At 36.6% G+C, this 25195-nt stretch overlaps 1 protein-coding gene across 3 annotated transcripts in view; it reads right to left on the bottom strand.

Annotated features, from left to right (window-relative positions):
* GPC5 (glypican 5) overlaps positions 1-25195 on the bottom strand; it is a 761183-nt gene that overhangs the window by 322495 nt on the left and 413493 nt on the right. For all 3 annotated transcript variants that reach the window (XR_013926366.1, XM_080377390.1, XM_080377391.1), the window contains one exon: positions 17942-18107. Coding sequence is in view for 2 of the 3 variants with exons in the window: in XM_080377390.1 (XP_080233516.1) it covers positions 17942-18107 (166 nt within the window). In the remaining variant the exon portion in view is untranslated. The remainder of the gene's footprint in view (positions 1-17941; positions 18108-25195) is intronic.

Genomic DNA, 25195 nt, shown 5'->3' with positions numbered 1-25195 from the left:
ACTGTTGTAGTTACTGGTAAGAAGACCCTACATCTGAAACAGATGAGCTACATGATTTATTTGATTTAACTTCTTTGCCAAAATACAAGGAACTTTTGTGCATCAAAAAATTTCTGCTGGTACATTTAAGCTGTAATTTTCCCTTTAATTGTATGAATATAATTTAACAATGCAAGTGTATTTTATAGCCTTGACTTTAGAGTGTATGCTTAGTATTCACAAATGCAAAAGACGCAAAGATGAGATGCTATGGAGAGTAATGATAAAAAGTTACCCTTGAGGGTAGGGAGGCTTTACAGAGAAGTCTTGAGAAAGTGCTGAAGCACCAACTGTATGAAATTTAACAAGGACAAATGCCGGATTCTGCACCTGGGAGGGTGTACTTCTGGATGGATGTATAGATTCAGGAACAAGAGGCACGAATGCAGCCCTGAAGAAAGGAATCTTGGGATTTCAGTTGATGGTAAGCTCAATATGACTCCATGACGTGCCTTTACATGGGCCACAATGTGCCCTTAGGTTGGTCAGCTGTATCCTGGGGTGCACTAAACACAGTGTAGTTCACTGGTCTAAAGAAGTGATTGTCTCACTGTATGCAGCATTGCTGCAGCCTCACCCCAAGTACTGTGTGCAGGTCTTGGCTCCAGAATATAAGAAGGATATAAAAATATTAGAATGTGTCAGAAGGAGGGCAACAAAGATAGTGAAAGGACGAGGCATGATTTGTGAGGAGTGGCTACAGATATGAGGATACTAGGTTTGTTCAGCTTAGAGAAAAGTGAGGGGTGACCTCATTGCTGTCTAAAACTTCCTCATGAGCTGAAGCAGAGAGGGAGGCGCTGGTCTCTTCCCTTTGGTGTCCAGTGATGGGATACAAGGGAATAGCTTAAAACTGCATCAGGGGAAGTTCAGATTGAATATTAGGAAAAAGTTTTTCATTGAGAGGATGTTCAAGCACTGCATAAGCTCCTCAGGGAAGTGATCATGGCCTCAAGACTGTTTCAGAAGCATTTGCACAGCAGTCTTAGATCCATGGTTTAAGTTTCAGGTTGCCCAGTATGGAGTCAGTGTTCCTCATGGGTCTCTTCCCGCTCATGATACGTCATGATTTTATGACTTACTTAAAAATCTTTCCTCTTTCCTCCAACTCCACACAGAATGAAGTTGGGCCTACTTCTAATCAGGCAGACTTATCTTAAAGTCTAAACCACTTTGACCTCAAGACATGAAGTCTGTATATAGTAACTGAAAAAAATCACTGATAATACATGGCATAGAATTTGCATTGTACATTGTTTGTGGTTTAGGGTTTTTTTCTTCCACATTTCATAGCAGAGAACCCTGCACAACTTAAATTTCAGGAATGCATTCTGGTCATCCATTTGGTAACACTCACATATGACAGTAGATTGTAGTATCCCACTGGAAAAAAGACGTGCACACACACTTTGAATAATTTGCTTGCTTTCTTATGTAGACGCCATCCAACCTTTGAGGACAAAAAATTAATTGAGAACTTCTTCAAAGGAAGTGATTTAAAAGTTCTCCCTCTTATTGTATTTTTTTATAGACTGCCAATTTGAGCTTTTCTGACCACCAATGGGACTCCACAGTAGCCTTAGTTCTTCTTGTCCCCTATCACCAGCAAGTAGCATAGCTGTTGAGAGATAAAATGTTCAAATTGTTTCTAAAATAAAATAAAGCATCTTTTTAGACAGACCTTTTGGGGAAGCATTTTTTGGCTGCCCTGTTTCCTTATTGCCTGGGGAAAAGCCTGGTTTCTAAGGCTAGTGATGTACTGCTCACCACAAGCATTTTTTTAAAGAAAAAGAAAGAAAGAAAAAAAAAAAAACAAACCAAACACAACCATGACACTGCAGTAGATAGATGATATCAAACCTCTCTGCGATTAACTGGATGTAGAAGAAAATGAAATAGTAACCCAAGGAGACTATTTTTTTAAGTGATTTATACAGTGTATTAAACAGTAGGGAAATCCTTTCCAGAAAAACCCTTTGGAGAAAGGACATGTACTCATATTGATGATTGTTGCAGTGTTGTAGCACATAAATATCCAAGCTGGCAAATGCTGTACTAGGATTTCAGATAATGAAATTATGCCATAAAATAACTATTTGCTTTAATTCCCAACATCTAGTTGCTTTTATTTCTTCTTTTGTAAAAATAAAAAATATTGTAGAACCTCATTCTCTTACTAAGAGACCATACTTTCAGGATACTCACAGTACTACCTGCTCAGGAGCAATCAATCAGATGCTGTACCTGATAATGTTCATACCTTTCTCCCCTAACATCAGTCTTTTCTGTTCGTCAGCGAGTGCTGCAGTGGCATCTTCTGGCATACAGAAGAATTAATTGCCTTCTCGCTGTGAAAGAATATTGCTATTAAAAGGGTAAGTTAAGATACAAGCTTGAAGAACTGAAATAAAAAGCACCTGCTGTTCTTCAATTATTCTGTTTAGACCAATTGAAACAGTAATGAATGATAAGAAATTAAAATCTAGGTCTTTGGTAAGTGGTCATTTGGGCATGACAGCTTATGTGTAAGGCAACTGCTTCTGGGGCTATTAGTATCTTAAATAATGACATAATTGTATTGGTTGACATAAGATGACAAATGTTAGTTAATTAGGAAAAGGAGGAGCAATAAAAAAAGGAGGAAAAGGCAATAGGACTGAGTGGAAGAGAAAAACTCTGGATTAGTCTCTTTTTAAATCCATCTCTCTAACCACCTTCATTTACATTTTATTACTTACATTTCGTAGAAATAACTGCACAGTAAAATAAATTAATGTTTGTGGGTTTGGGGATAATGAGTGTTGTTAATGAACTGAATATTACATTTGATGTATTACTAGAAAACTATAACTTCATTAAAATGTTACTGAGTTCACAGATTTTATCATAATATCTTTAATTATATATTATATTTTCCTTTTTATGATATAAGCTATGACATTATACATCACACATCTTTCTCAATGCATTCAAAGTGAATCTTGAGAACCAGAAGCAGCAGCTTCCTCAGTTCCCTCATGAGAGCCTTAAAGTGCAATCGCTGGCAGCTCGGTCCTGGACCATTGTCGCTCAGCACAGGTCATAAGAAGTTACCATTTATTTCTAGTATCTATTGAATTTTTCCTTTTTCTGTAGAGGTTGTTAGCAAAGGTATCAATCACCATTTTTCAAAATTTGAAGCTACTGGAATTTTGGTAGTTGGTGACTGTCTCAAAAGAACTAGTCCTGAATTTATCAAAAATACGTGGCATAGGAACAGGAGCAGCTGAAGTCCTGACTGTACGTAAGCAGATCTACAAGAAAAATGTTCTAATTTTTTCCTGTTAAAAATCTGATCAAATTAAAAGCATATTAAAATAAGAATTTATGGAGCAATAAACTTGTTGACTTACTGCAGATAAAACTGTAAAAGATCTAACAGTTTTTGCCATTTGACTTATGGGTTTCACCCTTTCTGCAGCGTCAGTACAGCAGTAGGCTCGCAGCTGAGCCCACAGGGCTCTCCAGAGTGCTGGCTCATGACTATGGCTGGATTAAGCAGCAAATAATTAAACTGAGCTAAGTACTTCTTGAACCTGTCCACTTGGCCCCACTTCCAAAAGCGAATACCCTAGATAAGGACAGAGGAGTCCTCTGTGGTACCTGACATACCAGTGCCCAGGGTGCTATTGCACGGGGTTTATATGCCCAGGTGCCAGGGGTGGGGGGACTGGAGGGGCAGCCTCTGTGAGAAGACACCAGGGCTGCCTCGTGCTGGACACAGTTTGTTCCAGTTGGACCCACCACAGGACACAGCTGAGCCCCATCAGTCAAGATGGTGGTGCCTTGGGGAAAGTGTATTTAAGAAATGGCAAAATGCTGCCTGGCAGTGTGAACAGTAAGGAAAAAAGAAAAAGAAAAAAAAAAAAAAAAGTGAGAGGAACAACCCTCTGAACCCCAAGGTGAGATAAGATGGAGAGGGAGGAGATGCTTCAGGCATGGGAGCAGAAACTCCCCTGCAGCCTATGGAGAGGACGACAATGGAGTAGGCTGTCCTGTTGTAGCCTGTGCAGAGCCCCGCGCTGGAGCTGATAACCACACTGCAGCCTGTAGAGGAGACTATGCTGGAGCAGGTGGATGTGCCCTGAAGGAAACTGCAGCCTGTGGTTAGGGCCCCATTCTGGAGCAGTCTTTTCCTGAAGGACTGCATCCCATGAAGAGGACCCATGCTGGAGCAGGGAAGAAAACACGAGGAGGAAGGAGCAGCAGAGAGGACCTGTTATGAACAGACTGCAACCCCCTTTCCCTGTCACCCCCACACCACTCTGTGGCAGGAGGAGGTAAAGGAGCTGGCAATGAAGCCGTGAAGTTGAGTGAAAAAGGTGGATGATGGGGGGAAAGTGTTTCTTACAATCCAATTCTATTTTAGTCGGCAAGAAATTCAACCAGCTTTCCCTGAGTTGGTAATTGGTAAGTTATCTCCCTATTTTTTATCTCGACACACAACATTTTTCATTTTACCATGTTGTTGGTGTTTTTTTTATCATGCAGCTGGGTGTGTATCTGGCAACCAGCCAAATCAACCCATCACATCTATACTAACATAGAGCAGAAAGTCATTTGGTTTGCCTTAAAATGCTGGTCTCTAGATAGTTAAGGTGGAGATCCAGCTTCCTGTGTGGTTCATCTACACTGGCTAGAGAAGATACAGCTCCAGAGGACAGGCAAGGTGGGCAGCAAAGGCCACCTTCTCAGATTAATCAGTCTGCAAACAATAGTCAGTGCTCTTAGTTTGCCAATATTTAAAGTGTGTCTAATGTCTTATGTCTCTAAGTCCTGGAACTACCAGAGACTAGCACATTATAAACTGGCAACCTGTTTAAATTCCTTATTATTGTCATTTAAATATATGAGCAGGCATGTTTAATTATTGAATATAAAATCCCTGATGTACACTTCTAACTAGCCAGCATTTAACAAGCAATAAATGTTTTAATAAACCCCAAGTACTTCTGCAAGTAACAATATATGATCGATATTTTTGTCTATAACTAGCTTTTGCTGAAATATTTGATTAGGAAACCTTCACCTTAATTAATAGTTCCTTCTTCTTTTTTGCTAATGATTTAATTTATCTATGTAAGGTATCAATACAATACGTACTAAGCGATTGTTTTGCAGCTATTTAGCTTGTACATAGCTTCTTCCTTTAAGAACAGCTGTCATTATACTGATTTTTCTTCCTGGTATTTCAGAAATAGTATTGTTTAACAGCCAGCTGTCTCCACGCTTACAACTGACACATTTTCCAAATGTCACTGTTGCAATCTGTAAGACTTTCTTAAGGGTATTGTAATTTTGTATCATTATCACCTATATAAGTGTCCCAGACTGTGTTTCTTACATCCTAAAGCTGGTCACAGGATCCACGCTCTGGCCTTGGAGAAGGAGTCTTACACACATCAGCAGATATTAGGAAGAAATTCTTTACTGTGAGGGTGGTGAGGCACTGGAACAGGTTGCCCAGAGAAGCTGTGGATGCCCCATCCCTGGAAGTGTTCAAGGCCAGGTTGGACGGGGCTTTGAGCAACTGGGTCTAATGGAAGGTGTCCCTGCCCATGGCAGGGGGGTTGGAACTAGATGATCTTTAAGGTCCTTTCCAACCCAAACCATTTAATGATTCTATGGTATCTTTTTAAGCCTATAAATATTGGGGAAAAAATGAAAAATGGTGGAGCAGACACTATAAAGGGAGCAAAGAATGATGTTTCTGCCTATTTCTCATACATCCTTCTCTGTTCAGACTTGTTCTCATTCAGACATCTCAATGAGAGTTTTTCCTCAAAAAATTCCTCTCTTCGGGACTAGTTTCTTATTCTTAGACATTCTATTTCAGTCTACCACTGTTGTCAAAGCTATATATTTGCTCCTCCAGGTATGGCCTCAGAGCCCTTTTGGCCTTGAATTAAAATGGCATTGAATAACTTATGTGCATAATGCTTAGGGCATTATTGATAAAAAATAATAAGGGGTCCGTGCCCTTCCTGGAAACCTGGCACAGCTTTTCATATGACCTGTCCATGATCAAAATGTTGATAACAAGCCCAAATCATATGTCTGAATGTACCAGCTGCTCAAGGGGGCCTTAATTTAACCTTGTGCTATAAAAGGATTTACCCGGGGATGACTGCAAGCACTATGTACTTAAGAAAGGAAGCCAAATGGGAGAAAAGATCCTGGTTTCATAGATGTAATGGATTTGACATAAAAACCGTTAGTGACTATATGGTGCCACAAAGAATGCCTTTGATGAAATCTGTGTCTGTTGAGCTGTGGCATAACCCTCTGTTTCTGCAACTGGGTAAATCACAAGGAAGCAGGAGATTTTCCCTTCCTTAAGCACGCCTACTGACCTTGAACAGAATTTGCTTTAATGGGGCTCCAAGTAAGAAAAATTACTTTTGTTCCAGCACGTCTTCTCTCACTGCTACGGGCCAACATCTGGCAGAGAGTTGTTCTAGTTAGGCAACCTTTGAAAACACAAGGAGTGGAATTTATCTCCAAATTCCCTTTTCTAAATGTAGGTATCTACAATACAAGGTTTAACGTGCACTAGCTCCTGCTATAGTCACTGGAAACACCATTCATACACTCAAAAGAAACTAGTGCGCACTCCTGAAATGATCCGCCAAAATAACAGCACGTCTAGGCAGCTGGGCCCCACCCCTGCAATTAGGTGTCTGATCTAGAGAGGAATCCTGAGGGGATGAGAGCACAAAGAGTACTTTTTGCCTTGCACTACCCTTTCCATACATTTCTTCATAGAAAGTAAAGAACAGTACTTGTGCCTATTAGCAGACTAATTCTAGAAAAGAGGCATCGCATTCATAGGCCAGATTGGAATTATGCAGATGTCTAATCACTCCCCTTTAGAAGAACAGAAGAAAAAGGAAACTCAGTTTCTGCCTTGCAGAAACATTGCTTCAGAGAATACAGGTCATAACTGAGTATTTTAGAATAGATTCACCCTTCTTTGGGAAACTTTTGTGGGTTTTTTTTTTTGTTTTATATATATATATATATATATTCACACACATTTTGCAGATTTTAAGAATCACCTCTTTCATAGTCACATATCCCATATAGATTATTTCTAGGGGGGGGAAATAGTGTCAAGTTTCTGTAACAAACAAAAATTAATTGATTCTCTTTTACTTAAAAGTTTAAAAAGTATTTGAACATGAATTATCGAGAAGCAGATTATTCAAGGCATTGGAGTTATAATCATTAAGTGTGGAATACACAAATATGAAATTAATCTAATTTAAGGCTCTGCACAGGTTATAAATGGAACTCTCGGGAGATCCCACTGTTATTTTTTTTAAGAATATAATAAAGACTGGAGACACGTAACAGGCAGAGGAACTACCTTTGATCATAAACTACCTTTGAGTTTACCGAAGTGTGACATTTATCATGGTTACAATCTGTTTAAAAAATAGATTGAAAGAGAAAGATTTGATGTGATTCGGAACTTTGAAAAATAAGCACGTTTTTTCATAAGCAGTTTTAAAAAGTGGTTTACAGTTCCTTTTCAATTCATTGAAATAGTTCCTTTTTAATATAATGATAATGAAATTTTAGTTTGTTGTAGTTTAAACTTTTATTTTGCTGTGTTCCAAATCTAAAAAGAGAAACATAAAACAGATACCAAGACTGTTTGATAACCAAACACACCATGGGACTGACAGCCATTCCCACATCCTTTTGCACCAGTGACCATTTTCTCCATCACAGATGAAGGAAGAAAGATTTCTTTTAGCAAACAAGGCTTTTCAGACAACATGAATTCCATTTTGCAGGCCCTGTTTGCTCTATTTGCAAGCAGCTCCTCTACTTTATGTTGTAAAAATCATTAGTGAGCTTGAGAATAGGATGGTAAAGTACACTGAAAAATATTTAACCCTTACCTAAAATTAAGCAAAATAAAATCAAAACCAGAACAAAGCAAAAGAACCTATCTTAGGTTAAGACTTGTCTAACTATAGATAACTCTATGCGAGCTACTGAAGCCTGAGTCCTTTCACAATCAGTTGAGAGAATTAAGGATTGTAGGGTACTATATATGCCTAATGAATTGCGCTCACGTGTGTTTATTCAATTTCAGTGATAAATATTTATTTGTTTACAGTGATTATAAAAGAAGTCTAAATAGCTTAGTTCAAGCACAGATGTTAATGTTATAATTAGCCAACATGAAGAAAACTGCTGTCCCCTTATCTACTGTTACTGAAGTAAGATTACATCTTGAGTAAAATAAAGTGAACAGTAATGTAAAGCTGCCTTCTAACATTCATGTTTAGATTTTGGGTGTTGAAAATTTTTTTACAAGTTTTTACTGTAACATTGATAGCTAATCTGACCTTTTTAGGAAATTGTTACTAGAATATGATAATCCTTTCAAACTACATTGTGTGAGCTTTTTATTGCCTTTCTGTCAAAGTAATAAGAAAAGTCAGTTTCTACCAGAAAAAAAGCCTCTTGTGTATTCTTTGAGGCTTTATGCCAGTAGAGTAGAAATACACTAGAAAAGTAAAAGAATCATCAAAAGTGGATAACAAAAACTATTACAGATAATATGTGAATAATCTCTTCAGATCCTCAGCATTATTATAAAGCACATTTTAAACAACTAATTGAATAAAAAATACTGATTGCTTGAAGTATAATAAATGAATAATAAGAAATTTTTAGAAATATAATTATTAGACATTGGTTCAATGAAATAAAACAAGCAGTAAAAGGCTCCAATTTTTTGGTAACTTCAGAATTAGTGGTATTATTATAAGGTAATTCCTTTTAAAACATAATTAGAAGTGTGTAATGCCTGCTAAAGTCATTATGTGGTCTCTCTGGAAAATAGAAGCTCCTATGAAGTCAGTGAAATGATGCCTTCTAACTTCTGAAGAAACTTGATCAGAACTCATTTAAAATGTGACATGTATTAGCCTTATTATTTTTCAGTTAGCCAGACTGTATAAATAGTGCATAAATTAATCTAGAGTAGATAAGGAATTTTACTGTTTTGTATGAAAAAAATGCATAAAGGTGTGTTAAGGAATATTAGACTGAAACTGTCTGGAGTTAACTGCTTAACATTAGTAGCTAAATTTGCGGAAGGCTTAGGCCGCAAACTGTGAACTTTAACAGATATATGTTGAACTTTTACCTAATTCCCTGAAAGAAGGCCTCAAAAGCTGCTTTGAGCTGGGAGATAAGGAAGCAAGGAAGGCTGCTACAGTCATCAGCAGAAGTTGCAACCTTAGAGATAAGAAATGGCTCACCTAGAGACAATGAAAGGACTCAGTGAGGAAAGGGAAGACCCCAGACCCTAATGTTACTAATAATCAGAACTGCCATGAGAAGGGTCAGGAACTTAGATTGTAAAGATATAATTGCGCAGGAATTTCTTTTTTTAGGGTCCCTCTGCGGAGACACCCAGCTCGAGCTCTTTCTGCTGCTGTACCACTCAAATAAATTACCTTATTGTCCTGAGACTGCTATGGGATAACTACGGTGGAGAAGCTTCTTTAACAGGTGCACTTCTTTTTTTTAGTTGGACACAGTATCTTCTTTTTCCTTCATGATATATTCAAAGTTCTTATCTGTTAATGGGATGGAATACAAAACTGTTAAAAGTTTTTTTTAGGAAAACAAAGACCTAAACTCAGGTCTGACACTAGTGAAGTGGTTATTCTGGTTTTCCCCCCATACATGAGCTGAATGGCTTTAACACAGCTCTAGGGATTTAGCCTGATTATTATATTTCTCCAGTTTTTCCTACAGTATCCAAATAACTGAAGAGTCTTTGGAACTGAACAGAGACAGACTTATAATAGGTATAGGAGACAACATACTTGGGCATAATCTGTCACTTTTTGAAGGACCAACCTTAAGTAATTTTCCACTGTCTTATTTGAGGAGATTGGATTAGTAAATCACGCAACTTTGATGATATCACACAAAACACGAATAACATTCTCATAGACTAGTATTAATTGAGATGCACGGGGTATCGCACCCTTCCTTCTCACAGGACGACTGTTATAATCTGAGCTCTTCTCTCTCTTTCTCTTGTCTTTTGAGGAACTGAAAATCTTCTGAAGAGAAAGATTTATTGTAATTGGTACATTCCCATGGAAAAATTACATTTCAATAAATCAGCATTTTCTTTCAGCAAGAAGACACGTATTGTCAACACATATGAAGTTCAAAGATTTTTTTGTATGCATGATCAAGTGTTAGCATAGAAATACATAATGATATAAGTTATTGAAACATAAACAAAGCTCCAGTGATACACAAGTTCCAATGATTTCCAAAAAAAGAAAAAAAAAAATCACTTGTAGACTCCTATGCATAGACCTTCACCAGCCTATGAATTTTGCACAGGTAAAGTTGCTGGATGTATAATGGCATGAAGCAGTGAGAGAAAAACCAAAGCAATTTCATTTGGAATGCAGTGTATAAACTAAAAAAAAATTACAGCTTCCTTGTATCTTATTTTGCAAATACGTGTGGCCTGCATATTCATATTATGCATTGGAAAAAAACAAATGATGACATTCAGTTTTGAGTTGTTTCCTATTTAAAAAGTATCAGCTCTTTCTCTTGAACACAATCTTTTGTCAGGAGTCAACATTTATACTTCTGAGTGACAAATTTAATGTGAGTAATGGATTAAATCCATACTGTCAGCTTGGAATGGTAATTCAAAAACAAATAAGGGGAAGGGTTACATAAAATTTGCTGAGGGAATTCACATAGAAGCAGAAATAAAGTCAGCTAATATAAAATTCTGTACTTTTCAACAGTGCATTGCCTGATATTAACATGTTACATTCCACATGAAGATTGTTATGACAGAGCCTACCACAACCATAAACAAAGAAGCACAATTACTCTGTAAAGGTTTTAAGTTATCAAAAAGCATTTAAGGAGTATACTCACTGGTCTAAAACACAGCACATCAGAGCAGTTTAATTATTACAAATGACCTGCATAAATAACATGAGGTTATATTTTGATGGGAATTACCCTATAATAATACCACTAATTCTGAAGTTACCAGAAAATTAGAGCCTTTTACTGCATGTATTCTTTCATTGAACTGATGTATAAATATTCATACTCACAGTTACCAGTAAAGAAACAAACTTTCCAGAAAAGCACTAATGTATATTGCTTTCTTATTCATTCTTTTATATTTCCTGAGGAAAAAGAACAAGATATTAGATGTTATAGCTATTTATCCGGATAGAGAATGGTCTATCTTCTTTCCACAGCAGTAGACGGAAAGTAGTCAGTGCCACTCTTACGAAGAGTACACCATCTGATCATTGGACAGATTCCAACTTATTAGTTCTTAGTTTTTAGCAACTTTTAAAAAAACAACACTCCTGCCTACTGCTTTATGCCTGCAAAAACTGAGCACAGAGAATATTCTCTGCTGTGTCCTTTTCTGATCTGGATTCTCCTGTGAAGGTTACAGCTCTTCAGGAGCTCCTTTTTGCTATAATAAGAGAAATACAGAATATGATATTGTGTGGTCAAGGTATGATGCAGGCTATGTAACATCTGAACTACCTTTAGACTAACTGGCCATACACAGGAATAAAGTTGGCATCCTGGTGGAGATAGTCACTTCGTGTGGTAACAGAGAAATGAAAGGGTAATTTGCCAGCCTGGAAAATACTGCGGCTCTAATTAACAGAGCAGGAAGGAAAGCTCACTCCTCTCCATGGACTCATTCACTGCCTTCTAACTTTTCCTTTTCACAAGCAGGTGCATCCTTCAAGCTCTTTCCTTGGATAGAGAGAAAAAAACCCAAAATTCTGATTGGTCTTCCAGATATGTAGACACTTTTGAGCTGTTTGAACCAAGTTACGTACTGAATGAAGAATATGCCATTTGCTGGTTTCACCTAATTTCAGACCAAAGAGCACAGAAGCAATTACAGAGGACCAGAAAGCCAATTACAGATACAGACCTTGCTCAAACAGACCTGGCAGTGAATAATAATACATCAAGTCTCCCACTGTGGACTATAAAATGAATTCTGAATGGTACTCTCATGAAATGTGGGAGCTAAAAACACTTTCTGTGTGAAAGCATGCTTTTGCCTGAAATTAGTGCAAAAGTCACAGTGAGTGTCATAGTGGGGCAAGGCACTCTCTTCTTGCATTTCAAAATGGGTGAATTGTTGTCTAATATTCCTTGTTTCCTGCTTCTTCTCCACAAGCACCCTTAAGACATGTTCCCTCAAAGACAATTCACCAGCTATAGACAGAATTATGAGACAGGGAATGCACATAGTCTATTTCTGGAGAATTTTTTAAGGTTAAAAAACAGTCTTGAATTGGACAGCATTCAATTCCATTAAAATATGTCAAGCACCTTCATTAAATGTCAATTCTTCTAGTTAAAAAAAGAAATGGTTAATCATACCCATTCCATAAAATAAAAATATAAAATCTCAGTATAAAAGCAAATGCTAAAAGTTAGTGCAATACTTAGACCAAGTTTGGGATTCACAGCAAGAACTTTTATTTTTTCATTCATTTTTAATTGAATTGTTCTGACCTGATTGAGCATGTAAAGCGTGAAGTCGTGTAGCCCTTCCAAAGACATCCCAAATAAGAACATTTCATATTAACAATGGGCAATTAGGAAGAATACTATTGTGTGTAAACAAAATAAGACCTGAAATCCTACTCAAACATAATGGATCTCTTCCTTTACTGAGGTAGCACAGAATGCAGATGAGAGTTTAAAACAATATAACAGATGGCAAACATCTTAACAGATATTTTATTGCCAGTGTTAAGCAGTTTTGGTCACAGAAGGTGCCATTAGAATCAGGTATTTTTTAAAAGAAAAAAAGCAACTATATTGAAGTGGGTGAAGGAGCAGAATGAGGATAAAGAATGTTTGAGACTTGAGAATGCAGTATAATGTCAGATAAGAGGCACAGACTGGTTTATTTGAATCATACATAGTACCCGCTTTTTATATGGCAATCACAACATAAAGCCTTTTCCAAGTTATTTTACCTCTTTTGCATAATCTGAACAAGAAAATAGTAATCTACAAATTATGTAGTCCTCAAAACGTTTTGGAGATTTTTTTCCTCAGACAGGATGAGTATCAGGTGAGATAAAAATCAAACAAGAGAGACAAGATTTGCCTGTTATATCTTAGGCACAAAAACATCCTTGATATTTCCACATATATGAGCCCTAAACTAGGAGCTCTCTGGCTGTAGTAAAGAAACACCTGTACTGCATGATAAAAAGAGAAAAGAAAGACAATGCACTGGTAGAGTACTTTTCAGAAAATTAGTGGTCTTACTGAAAGTCTTATGAGAATTTTGATAGATGGTATTGAGTACCTCAGAGGAGTTATATCAGGATGAGCCCTTCCTCACAGACCTATTTGAAAGCAGATTCAAATCAATATATAGGCGATAAGCATTTTTTGTTATTACCTCTTGCATTCTGCAGGGGTTTTTGAGAATGTAATTCATTGTGACGCATGAAATAGTCCTGTGGGAGCTCCTGGGTTAGAGTAGAATAAAACTAGCAAATGAAGTGTCAAGACTTTATATTACTATTTATTTTATACATTTAAAGTACACTATCCTTTCTAGTACCATTCCTTCAAATAACTGCACCAATTTGCTATATTTTAAAAGTACTTATGAAGAGCAAAGTAGTCAATTTGAAATATTGAATGTAAAGTAAGGATTGACTGATATGAAAACTAGAATTTTTCAAAATATAACATATTTTATGCACCAGGGTAATGTTAAAAAAGCCCTTCTGAGCCATAAATGCCAAATCTTTTCATTGGCCTTCCAAAGCCTAAAGCCTGTCGCCGCATATTTGTCAGTCTCCAACACTAAGTGAAAACAATTCTTACACCCATAGCACAGAGTGTAGAAATAAGTCACCTTTGACTTCAGCAGGTATGTGTTCCCACAAAACAGCTAGAGGTTTGTCTTGACAGAAACATATCTTCTCCCTTTCCCTCCTTTCTTTGCAGGTCTGAGAATATTACACATGTTCAGAAGGTAATGGCATAGCACCAGAAAAAAAAGGTGCGTGTGACTTTACATTTTATTTTTATACAAAGCCATGTACTTAAAAAGACTACTTCACTGTCATACCTTATCAGTTTATTAAGATTATGAATTTGTTGCAGACAGGATAATTTCCTTGGTGAAAATGTCTGGAACAGTTAACAAAAAGGAGCCCTGGCTTTGACTAGGACCTTTAGACTCTATTATAAAACAAAATAGGTATTTTTTTTCCCTCTTCCTTTCCTGACTGATTATGAGAGAACACAAAGTTGCCTAGAAAAAAAGACTGCAAAAGATTTCTTTGGTGAGGAAAAAAAAATCTGTATGTTTCCATGTATCAAAACTATTTAAGGTAAAGTGAATTAATCATGTGCACAACGGATACAGTTAAAATGTATGTGTTACTAAACCCCATAAATAACGTTTTTTTCACCCATTTTAATGTGACACATTAAAACAATATAATTATGAAATAACTTACCCATTGTATAAGTCATAATTCTGTTTTGAGCTTCAGAAATCTTAAATGCATGATGAAGTCCTTATCTATAATAAGCTACAATAATTAAACATAAGCATAATAATGCTTACCTATGACGAGAAAGTAAGTATCTGGTTTCTGGAGTTTATTAAAACTTCTTGAAAGTTCTTTTTACTTAAAGTCTTCTTAGACAAAATGACTTAACAAGAGTATGTGTTTAAAACTGCAACAGTAAAAGCTGAGTTCATATTCACATTCAAACTATTTGGTTTCAATCCTGGTGTCATTTGTGTCTTTTACATGCCTACTGTCACCCATTTATCAATATAGCTGGAAGACTAAGTCTCTAGAGAAAGAGGAGTATGATCGACACTTATGTTTTCTTTGCTCCACCTCATTTCTTCCTCCTGTCTGTATGGTTTTCTTACTGGTTTTCTCAAATCGAAAGTTCACAGAAATTAAATACTAGGCCACTGGTATTTCCAGTGTGTGTCATTTTTCTTCTGCCATGATTTGTGAGTTGCTAAATGGACATTGGACAACAAAGTCCATTGCATCTGTACCTGTCCAGTTCTACTGCAGCTGAGGTCTGTTTTTCAGTTTAAGAATGTCATGTTACACTGATAAGCTAGTGTTTTAGAATCCATAGAAACAGCTAGTAACAGTGGAAAACCTGAAGAATTATCTGTTATATACCAGAAGAAACAAAATAATATTATAGAGATGTACACCAACTCTTGAGCTTGACTTCTGAGTAAGGTTACAAGTATTTGCAGATCAGAAGCTTATGAAGGGATGGGTTTGAATGAATCTAACTTTCCAATCTTGCTCATACTGCAAGTGTGGGTTTATTTTTTTATGTCAGTTTATTTAGGACTACCAATAAAAGTTTTTATATCAAGTTTTGTTGGTGTTCCATGACATATATGATAAAACACAAACTATAACAAAATACAGAACAGTACTCAGACATTTCTGGCTGTTTTTATGCAACTGAAAAAAAATATGGGATGCACAAAAAAGCACTAAAACTAACAAGCTAACATTGAGGATCAAACATATTGTAGTCAACCTCTAGGCTTAGCTGAAGTTCAGTCATGCTTTTCCAAGAGCAGTAAGCAATATCACCAGAGTTAATGTAGCTTTTCAACTGAAAAAAAAAAGTTCAGGATCTGACTTAGCTTGAAATTGATACCAATCACTTGAAGCTAAGAAAATTCTGCCAGATTCAATTGGGATGATGTTTATCTTCTGATTTTTTTATTCTAGTTCCCCACTTAAAATTATAAATCTTGAGATCATTTTGTTTGCTTACTAAAATATATTTATTTTACTTTTTTCACTTTCAATTTCACTTTTAATTGCCAAAGTCCTACTCATATATCACAATGATTGAAAAGAAGAATTGTTCAAGATCCTGTTTAATTTATTTTAAATATACGCTTAAGTGATTTCTGAAGAAAAATATTTTCTTGACCTACATTGTAACAAAATTCTTAATAACTGGAATGTTTTAATAGTTGTTAGACAGAAAGTCCAGTAGCCATGTATGATATCCCAGAACAAAGTAGTGTCGTCTAGGACTCCTTCTGGTATACATTCAAGACCCCTTTTAAAGTGCATTTCAAGTAATAAATGCATACCAGCATAAATCTGTAAAATCTCTTCAAAGGTACTAGTAACTAAAGATTTACGCACAAGTCATAATATTGAACAGTATGGACTCATCCTTTTGTTCTATAATATCTTAGAATAGGTTCAAATGAAACAGGATTACCTGCAAACTTCAGTATGCCTAATATATACTTTATAATTCTAGAGATTTATAATATGTGTAGTATAAAAAGATTATGAAGGCTAATTATATTTTTGACATTTTGAAAAGATTACGCTAAATATATCAATATGAAGAAAATTCTAATGCAGTAGAAGAGAGTAGAAGAAAATATAGTATTCTTGCAATTCTCTCGACATTTAATACTTTCTAGCCCTAGTCATATTTACAGTCTTGGTACCATGAAGTGTCATTATCAAATAGATATAATACATCCAATATTCCAAAGTACATCTGCTTTTAAATATTTGATCTCTAACTTCTTTTTTCAAAGTTAAAACTTCAAACGCACTCTCAGGAAGTGAAGTGTCCAAACCTTTTTTGCAGATCTCTTAAAATCCCATCTAGAGAAGCTATAGCAGGACTTGAAAATGTGTAGACTAGGTATTAGTGCAACAGCATCTTAGACTGATTCCAAACTGACCTGCTAAGGCATGCCCCAGAATGCTCAGTCTCATTTCTCCAGTTCTTTACACCAGAATTGGGCAACCATACATTACAGCTTCTCTAGAGCTACATTTCTAAATTGCTGTTTTACTGTCAAGAAGGACTTTGGGTTCTCACCTAAGCTTGGAAATACAGAGAGCACTCACATTGCGTAAATATGGATAAATTCAGGGATTTACACCAACTCCGACTTCTTACCTATTAGCATTGCGTTTTGCAATGAAAAATGTAGAAGGCAAAAAAATGCAAAATGCAGAAATGTAATTTTGATGATACCAGGCATTTAGTTTCATCATCTCTGCCTATATTTCTATACTGGGAAGAGAAATAAGAGATGCAGAATAATGTCATGATTCAGAAAAGTAGTTAACTTACTTGTGCTTCAATACAATTGCTCATGCTTGCAGTGCCATGTCACTGAAGCACACAAATGATGTTTTGAAAAAAAATGTTACAAATGTGTTTCAGAAAAGAAAGGAAAAAAAAAAAAAAACAAAACAACCCCTAACCCCCGCCCCCCCCCCCCCCCCCCCCCCAAAGACCAAAAAGCAAGAAAAGCAGAAAGACGTGAGAAGTTATAATGGCATTGATGCTGAGTGCTACAGTACATTGGTTCCAATAGTTCTCTATGAAATTCAGCTACAACTACTAAAACTTTTATTTTGCCACAGTTCCATGAAAAATTAGAAAAATTTCTCTGCTTAACTGCCAAACCTTTTATGTTAAAGTAGTAACTCGCAACAACATGTCATTGTAACACCTTTTATTTGACTAAGATACTGTGTTGCAGCCAGTCTATATTATGCCAAATACGTTTTAAGATGTGTTACGATGTAAGTGATACTCATATTCATACCATGCTTATAGAGATTCTATAATCACAGTTCTATTCCTATAAATCCTGGTAACATTATAGACAACTATTCCACACCTTTTCCAAGATAATTCAGTAGCATCTATTAGTGGAAAATATGCCAATTCATTATTTAAATACATGAAAGAAACAAAATCACGGACTTACAGTCTGTAATTTTCAGGACTGTCTTGACTTCTCCACTTCCTGATCCTCCACAACCATCTTCATCATCACAGTCTCCACTGATTTGTTCATCTATACTACCACCACCACTGCCTGTTTGTCGGAGATCCCATTTATCGTAGTTAGGAAATGATTTGCCCTGCAACAGCTGAAGACAAAATATGGTATTTAAGTTACCTGTATAGATGGAGAACTTCAATGAGTACCCAAAATTTCATGTATGGCTCTCTAGCAATTATCTGATTTAAAATAAATAAAAAAAAAAAAGGATCCACAGAATAAGAATTTTATTTTTTCTTCCTTAACTTACAGCCAGATTCAAGAGTGTGATAGTTGGAGATGTAGACTTCATTTTTACTATTAAAAATGTATCAGATGTCTGCGTCTTTATGGCTAGATAAAAAAAAAAAAAAAATAAAAAATCAGCACCAATTCCTGGCCCAGAGGCCAAGTGGAATGGATAGAAAAATAGAATCATAGCATGGTTTGAATTGGAAAAGACCTTTAAAGGTCCTCTAGTCCATCTTCCCCTGCAATGGTCAGGGAGATCTTCAACTAGATCAGGTTGCTCAGAGCCCTGTCCAGCCTGACCTTGAATGTTTCCAGGGATGGGGCATCTACAACCACTCTGGGCAACCTGTTACAGTATTTCACCACCCTTATTACAAAATATTTCTTCCTTGTAACTTATCCAAACCTACCCTCTTTTACATTAAAACCGTTACTCCATGTCCTATTGCAACAGGCCCTGCTAAAAAGTTTGTTCCCATCTTTCTTATAACCCGCCTTAAGTACGGAAAGGATGCAGTAAGGTCTCCCTGGAGCCTTCTCGTCTCCAGGCTGAACAACCCCAACTGTCTTAGCCTTTCCTCACAGGACAGGTGCTCCAGCCTTCTGATCATTTTTTGTGGTTCTCCTCTGGACCTACTCCAACAGGTCCATGTCTTTCCTGTAATGAGAACTCCAAATCTCGATGCACTACTCCAGGTAGGATCTCACCAGAGCAGAGGGGGAGAATCACCTCCCTTCACCTGCTGGCCATGCTTCTTTCAATGCAGCCCAGGATGCGATCCGCTTTCTGGGCTGCAAGTGCACATTGCTGGCTCATGTCCTCACTCTTTCAGGCTAATCCCTTTACAGCAGAGAGACAGCATCCGTGTTACACAGCAGCTGACGCTGGATCTTTTCAAGACCCATGTGGTGTCCACATGGCCTTAATATCCAATTATTATTTTGTGTAATTTTTTTCAGTTTGAAATATCTGTATGAGAGCTGTGCTGCAGGTCTGTATTGGTGAATCCAAAACATACTTGTGTGCTCTAGGTGTGTCATATGGGTGTCTGGTAGAAGCTGAAGGAAAAAAAAACCAAAACTGTTGGGACGATATCAAATGCCTGAGCAGGGAGCAGCAGACCAGGACAGTACAGTTGGAGCCAGTGCTAGTCTGGACAAAACTATTTCCCAAATCACATCCAGGTATTGTTTTGGAACTAACAAGGGTGACCTAAAACAAAGCAAGGGGATAGCTGATATTGGGTTAAGCAGTGTAGGTGATTTGTGTCCAACACACAAGTTGTTCTCTGGCTCCTTTTCGTTTATCACTGTAGACATGGCCAATGATGCCAGCATGGTCTACAAGACAACAGGTAGAAATATAAAGTTTAACTCATTTCTCCATTCTGTTGAGCAGAGCTGAGCAATCACCTGAATAATGTTCCTCTCTCTTATTTATCAGATGTATAAATGCTGTTACCCAGCTTTTAAATATCAAGTGGTAGGAGTGTCATACATACATACATACATACATACATACATACATACATACATACATACATACATACATAAAAAATGTGCCCTCTGCCCCATCCAGATGCATTTCAGTTTACTTGTCAGGCATACATAAACTTCATAATGTCTAAAGAGACAGGTTCTTACACATCTTCTAACTTTATCTAGACCAAAATATCAGCTAGTGCAACTTCATGTATTGCACTTGCTTTTCAATCTAGCAAGACCTCTTTACACTGGCCAAAACTTTGCTGGCTCAGATTCTTTAATTTAATAATCAGATGTTTTTCTCCTCAAAGTAACTACTAATTAGTCTGAAACAGGCTCAGTTGTTTGATACCTTAAAAAATGGTTGCTTTGTCGTTCAAGCAAGATACTGGCTTCATATTTTTTGTCAATATGCTCCATTTATTCATGGATTATGGAGTCACTTCCCAGACTACTTGATCTGTTAAATGCTCTACAGTGCCCAGCAAAAATATTTTAATCACTACTACAAAAACATCACTCAGATAAATCTCAGTAGGTTTACAAAAGCCACTTGCAATGCTGTATAAGGAGAATGTCATTCACCACTGAATCAGCAGACCCAATTTATGCAGCACTTTTGATTCAAAAGTTTTATTAGACATTTATATGCTACCTGAAAGACAAACTACCTAGCTGAGAGAAAAAGTTCCTTTGTGTAGCTGCCCTGTTCCCTGCTCATTGTGTAATCCATGCTGTACTACTGCCAACACAGTATTTATGGGAACAAAACGGCCAGTTTAATGAAATATACTCAGTTAAACAGGACACTCTTCCTATTTTGTTGGCCCAATTCAAACTGTGACACCTGAGCTCTGAGGTGGAAACGTAGGAATGAACCTCAAGCAAGACAATTTATCAGAGTTGCTGCCAAAGTTCTTATAGTGTATATATATTTTTTTCAGCCTGAGAGTATCCTCCTCTACATTCTGTATCTGTTTTAGTCTTAAAAATACTTTAGCTTAATAAGGTCTTTATATTTTGCTCCTTCTCTGAACTTCAGCCCAAAGTAGTTATGTACTCTTTCCCCGTTTTTTTCTTTTTCTACTTATTGTGCCTTATTGACTTACGACTGGAAAACTTAAAACCCAAATGACCCCACTAAGTTGCTTTAAATGTAGGTTCAACATTGAAAAAGTGTCCTTCAGCTTTTTCCAAACTTTTCACTGTACTTGAAAGTGTAGAGATTAAGGAATGAACAAGCTCATTTGTAATTTGGGTTATGTTATCTCTTCAGTCTCCTTAATTGTACAAGAAGAAATATTGTCTCCCTACAAGTTCACAAATCTTAGTGCTGGTTCTCTGTTAAGTATGGCTTGGATCTAATATAAATTCTTTATTAAATTTATACAATCTATGTACTTCTTCAAAGCTAGCTTGATTCACAGTAGAAATAAAGATAAAAGGTATTTAAAATTATAATTCTGTTAATGTGCATCTTTTTTACAAAACTTATTTAAAAGGAAAAGAAACACAAGTTGTAACTGGAGAATTTTGTTGTATACACTTACTGTGTATACAGTCTTCCAGCTGAACGAGGAGGATTACTAGCTGTATACTGTGTGCCCAAAAAACATAGTACAATGTTTTTCTCTTTGTATTGCAGACTAAAATAATCTTTCTTTTAGGTGTTCAAAAAGGTCTTCCATTCTATCAAATTTCTGTCTTTGAAAAAAAGAAATACTGTGGGTTTAATCATGCATCATTGTCATTCAATTTCAATGAAAATAGCAGCAAATATTGGCAACCATGTCAGTTTGACTGAGTTACAGCAAGGAATAGGTGTATTGTTGTGAGATTGTAGTAGGCATGCCAATATTCCAGGCTAGATTCGCTGGATCCTTCTCTTAATTCTAGTTAAAGTTTATTGAGCTAAGATTTTGATATCAAAAACATGTCCTCTGCTGGTGGCATTTTATTTTCACAGAAAATTGTGATTTCTTTACCACTACTGCAGTACATGTGCACAGGTGAACAATTTGAATGTAATTCAACTGAAAGCTCCCTGGAAGTCTTCAGCTTCACACCTTGCCTACGTAGCTTTGGGAAGCTGGGCCTCCAGTTTAGATCTTTCAGTGCCCAACTGCCTGAAAGCTCCTTGGGATCTTCACTAATAGCTTTGTGGAATGCTATCTTTGATACAAACATCAATTCTGAAAAATATCATAATATCAAAAAGTAGCATTAATACATTTTCTGAAATTTCATCTTTTAGAATGAAATGGCAGGTGTGCGTGACAAGTTACATTGTTGTGACAAAGTATTTACAGGGTTCTGTAAATACATGACCCTGTACCATATAACATTTTAGTAAGAAAATGAACCGCTTACAGCAGCTACAGAGGTATCTGTAAGGGTATTTGAAGCTTTCTGACAAATCTCAGAACGTAAGCATAATTTGGAAAATTATCATTAAGAATATATGGTTGTCCTATAGGTTCTGATAATTTTTTGAGTTTATTTAAGATTTTTTATCAATGACCTGGAAAGCAGTATAAAACACAAAATGGTGATGATAAACCTTTCACGCCTACAAGAGCTGGTGAGCTACTAAATAACAAAGAGATGTGACAAACTGTTTAAGAAAATACCTCATCTGGTAAGCCAGGCAACTGAATGAATTTTTAAACACATGCTGTAATAAAATACAGACAAATGTAAATTTGCAAGTCTAAATATTGTATTACATGCATATTAGAAGATAAAATAATCTGTTCTGCAAAATAATTGTGAGTGTCCTGGATAGCCAGCAGACTATGAATTATCAAGACTAGTGTTCTAGCCAAAGATTTTAATGGGATATCTTTGGGGACAGAGATAGGACTTCTAAATCAGATTAGGGATGTTATATTACTCCTAAATCCAGTTCTTGTTTCCTCTGTTCAGAAAGGATGGCACAGAAGTGAGTTCTATTACAGTGCTTAAAATGGAACAAAGAAATACTTTCGGTTTTAACCAACGAGCTCATTCTTTAGTGCACAAAAATACCAAACCAAACCAAACAAACAAAGCCAACCAACTACCTCAAGAATTTATTTAACCAGCCTTGTAAGCTCCTTCATGGCAAACACAGATCTGACAGATTTGTGTAGCTGGCCAAAGCATATGAAAATAGCAAATGAATCAAAACATTTTATTTACGCATTCAAAGGGAATCAAACAAATCTATATTATCAATATCATACATTTTAAAAAAACACAAGGGTTGTTCTATATCAAAACAATTTATTAATAGTTCTGGTTAGGTTCTTGAAAAAAATATGTTCTGAAATAAAAGTTTTTTGGACTTAAAGCATTAATTCATTTAGAGGTTCAAGGACAGGATATGCACGTTAGACTAAATAACCAAAATGTTCCCTTCTGGCTCTCAAAAATCTACAAATTCATATAAGTAAACCTGGTTTAAATTGGCAGACTGGATTCTTTTTTACTTTCCTATGCTTGCAGGAAGTTGCAAGTGATTTCATCTCTGTTGTAGTTTAACACAGCAGGCAGCTAACCACCACACAGCTGTTTGCTCACTCCCCCGCAGCAGGATGGGGGAGAGAATGGGAAAACAGGTAAAACTCGTGGGTTGAGACACAGACAGTTTAATAGGACAGAAAAGGAAGGGAAAACAATAATAATGATAAAAGAATATACAAAATAAGTGATGTACAATGCAATTCCTCATCGCCTACTGACTAATGCCCAGCCAGTCCCCGAGCAGCAGTCATCACCCCCTGACCAACTCCCTCCAGTTTTTTTGTTCAGCACAACATCATTTGGTACGGAAAACCCCTTTGGTCAGTTTGAGTCGGCTGTCCTGGCTGTGTCCCCTCGCAGCCTCTTGGGCACCCCCAGCCTGCTCGCTGACAGGGCAGTATGAGAGGCAGAAAAGTCCTTGGCTTAGGGTAAGCACTGCTCAGCAACAACCAAAACATCAGTGTGTTAACAACATTATTCTCATCCTAAATCTGAAACACAGCACTATACCAGCTACCAGGAAGAAAATTAACTTATATCCCAGGTGAAACCAATCTCTGATGGGGAGTGAACACTGAAAGACAAGGGAACTTCTGTTTACATTATTTAAACTGATGTGATATTGGTTCTCTTTCAACAAAATTCTAGTATCATATTTACTTATCTTACATATCATATAACTTCAGGGGAAACATTGATTTTATATTAATTTTATTTTATTCTTTTCCAATAAAAATATCTTGATGATACTTTATTGCAGTCAATGTGAACTAAGCTCAGTCATGGTATTTCCTCGCTCACTTAGGTGCATATCATAACTACTTGTGGAGGTAATCTCAAAGGAGTCCAGCAGTGAATCCAATTAATGTAATCAAATCAAACCTAGAAGAACTATTTCTTGAAGTATGACTATTTTGGACTCTTTCAAATGAGAGGAAGAAACTATGCTAAAGTTTATTCCACTGCTTGGCATTGCATACCTGAATACTTGAAAACACAGCATTTCTCTTTATTGACCTCATTAAAAAAAACTACTGAAAGCCTCTGTAGACCAGACTCTCCTGGGTTTCATTTCCAGTAATGTGAAAGATCCTTAACAAAAATGCATATTCTGAATTAGATATCCAGCTTATATTGGAGACTGGTATTTAGATAACTAGTATTATAACTCTTACAGTCCCCCATGATAGTGCCTGTGATGTTTGGTTTTTTAATAAAAAGCTGTAGCTTTGTGTGAAGTTCACCCGCTCCTTTCTCAGTTTTTGCTTTTTCAATTACATTTTCAAAGGCAGAATGAAATTTCTAGTCAACTATAACCTTTACATCCCTGAGCTGATGCAGAAAGTACAAGCAATGCATACACTGCTATGTCAAATCCAGTTTTCTGCCCAATATCCAGGCCTGAAACTCTGCGTTTTAAGCCTGCAAACTCATTCCAACCCATAAAATCACCAACCAAACAGCAGCCTGAAATTCTGATGGAAGTAACACAATCTATCTCCCTAAGTCTAAGCCAACTCATCTGAACAGAGAAATAGACATTCATTCTGCTTACTGAACATGGGCAAGAATCAGTCAGGTGGCTGTGAGCCAGCACCGCACCACACAGCTCTAACCTACCATTTGTGCTTTCTTGATATACCTTTAGTAACTCAGCATCAAAACAGTCGCTGCTTGAATAGTAGAAATAGGACTTACCCCAGCTTATTATTATAATGCCACTTCAAAATCCAGACACTTCCTCTCAGTAGTTATTTATGTAGCATTCAAAACCACTTAGTAAGCAAACAAAATTTTCACATAAAGCTAACTACTGAATTAGGTAGAAATGACTAATAATTTTCACTGAAGGTACAGTTCAACAAAGCCAGGTTGTGGGCCCCAGCACAAGTATACACTGTGCAGTTTGTTCCACTACTAGCATGCTTCCCGGCCCACACAGATTTGGGAACCGAC

Source organism: Falco punctatus (assembly GCF_963210335.1).
Source record: "Falco punctatus genome assembly, chromosome: 2".
NCBI lineage: Eukaryota > Metazoa > Chordata > Aves > Falconiformes > Falconidae > Falco > Falco punctatus.
Note: the sequence above shows the minus strand (reverse complement) of the source record. Positions and strands in the feature narration are given on the sequence as shown.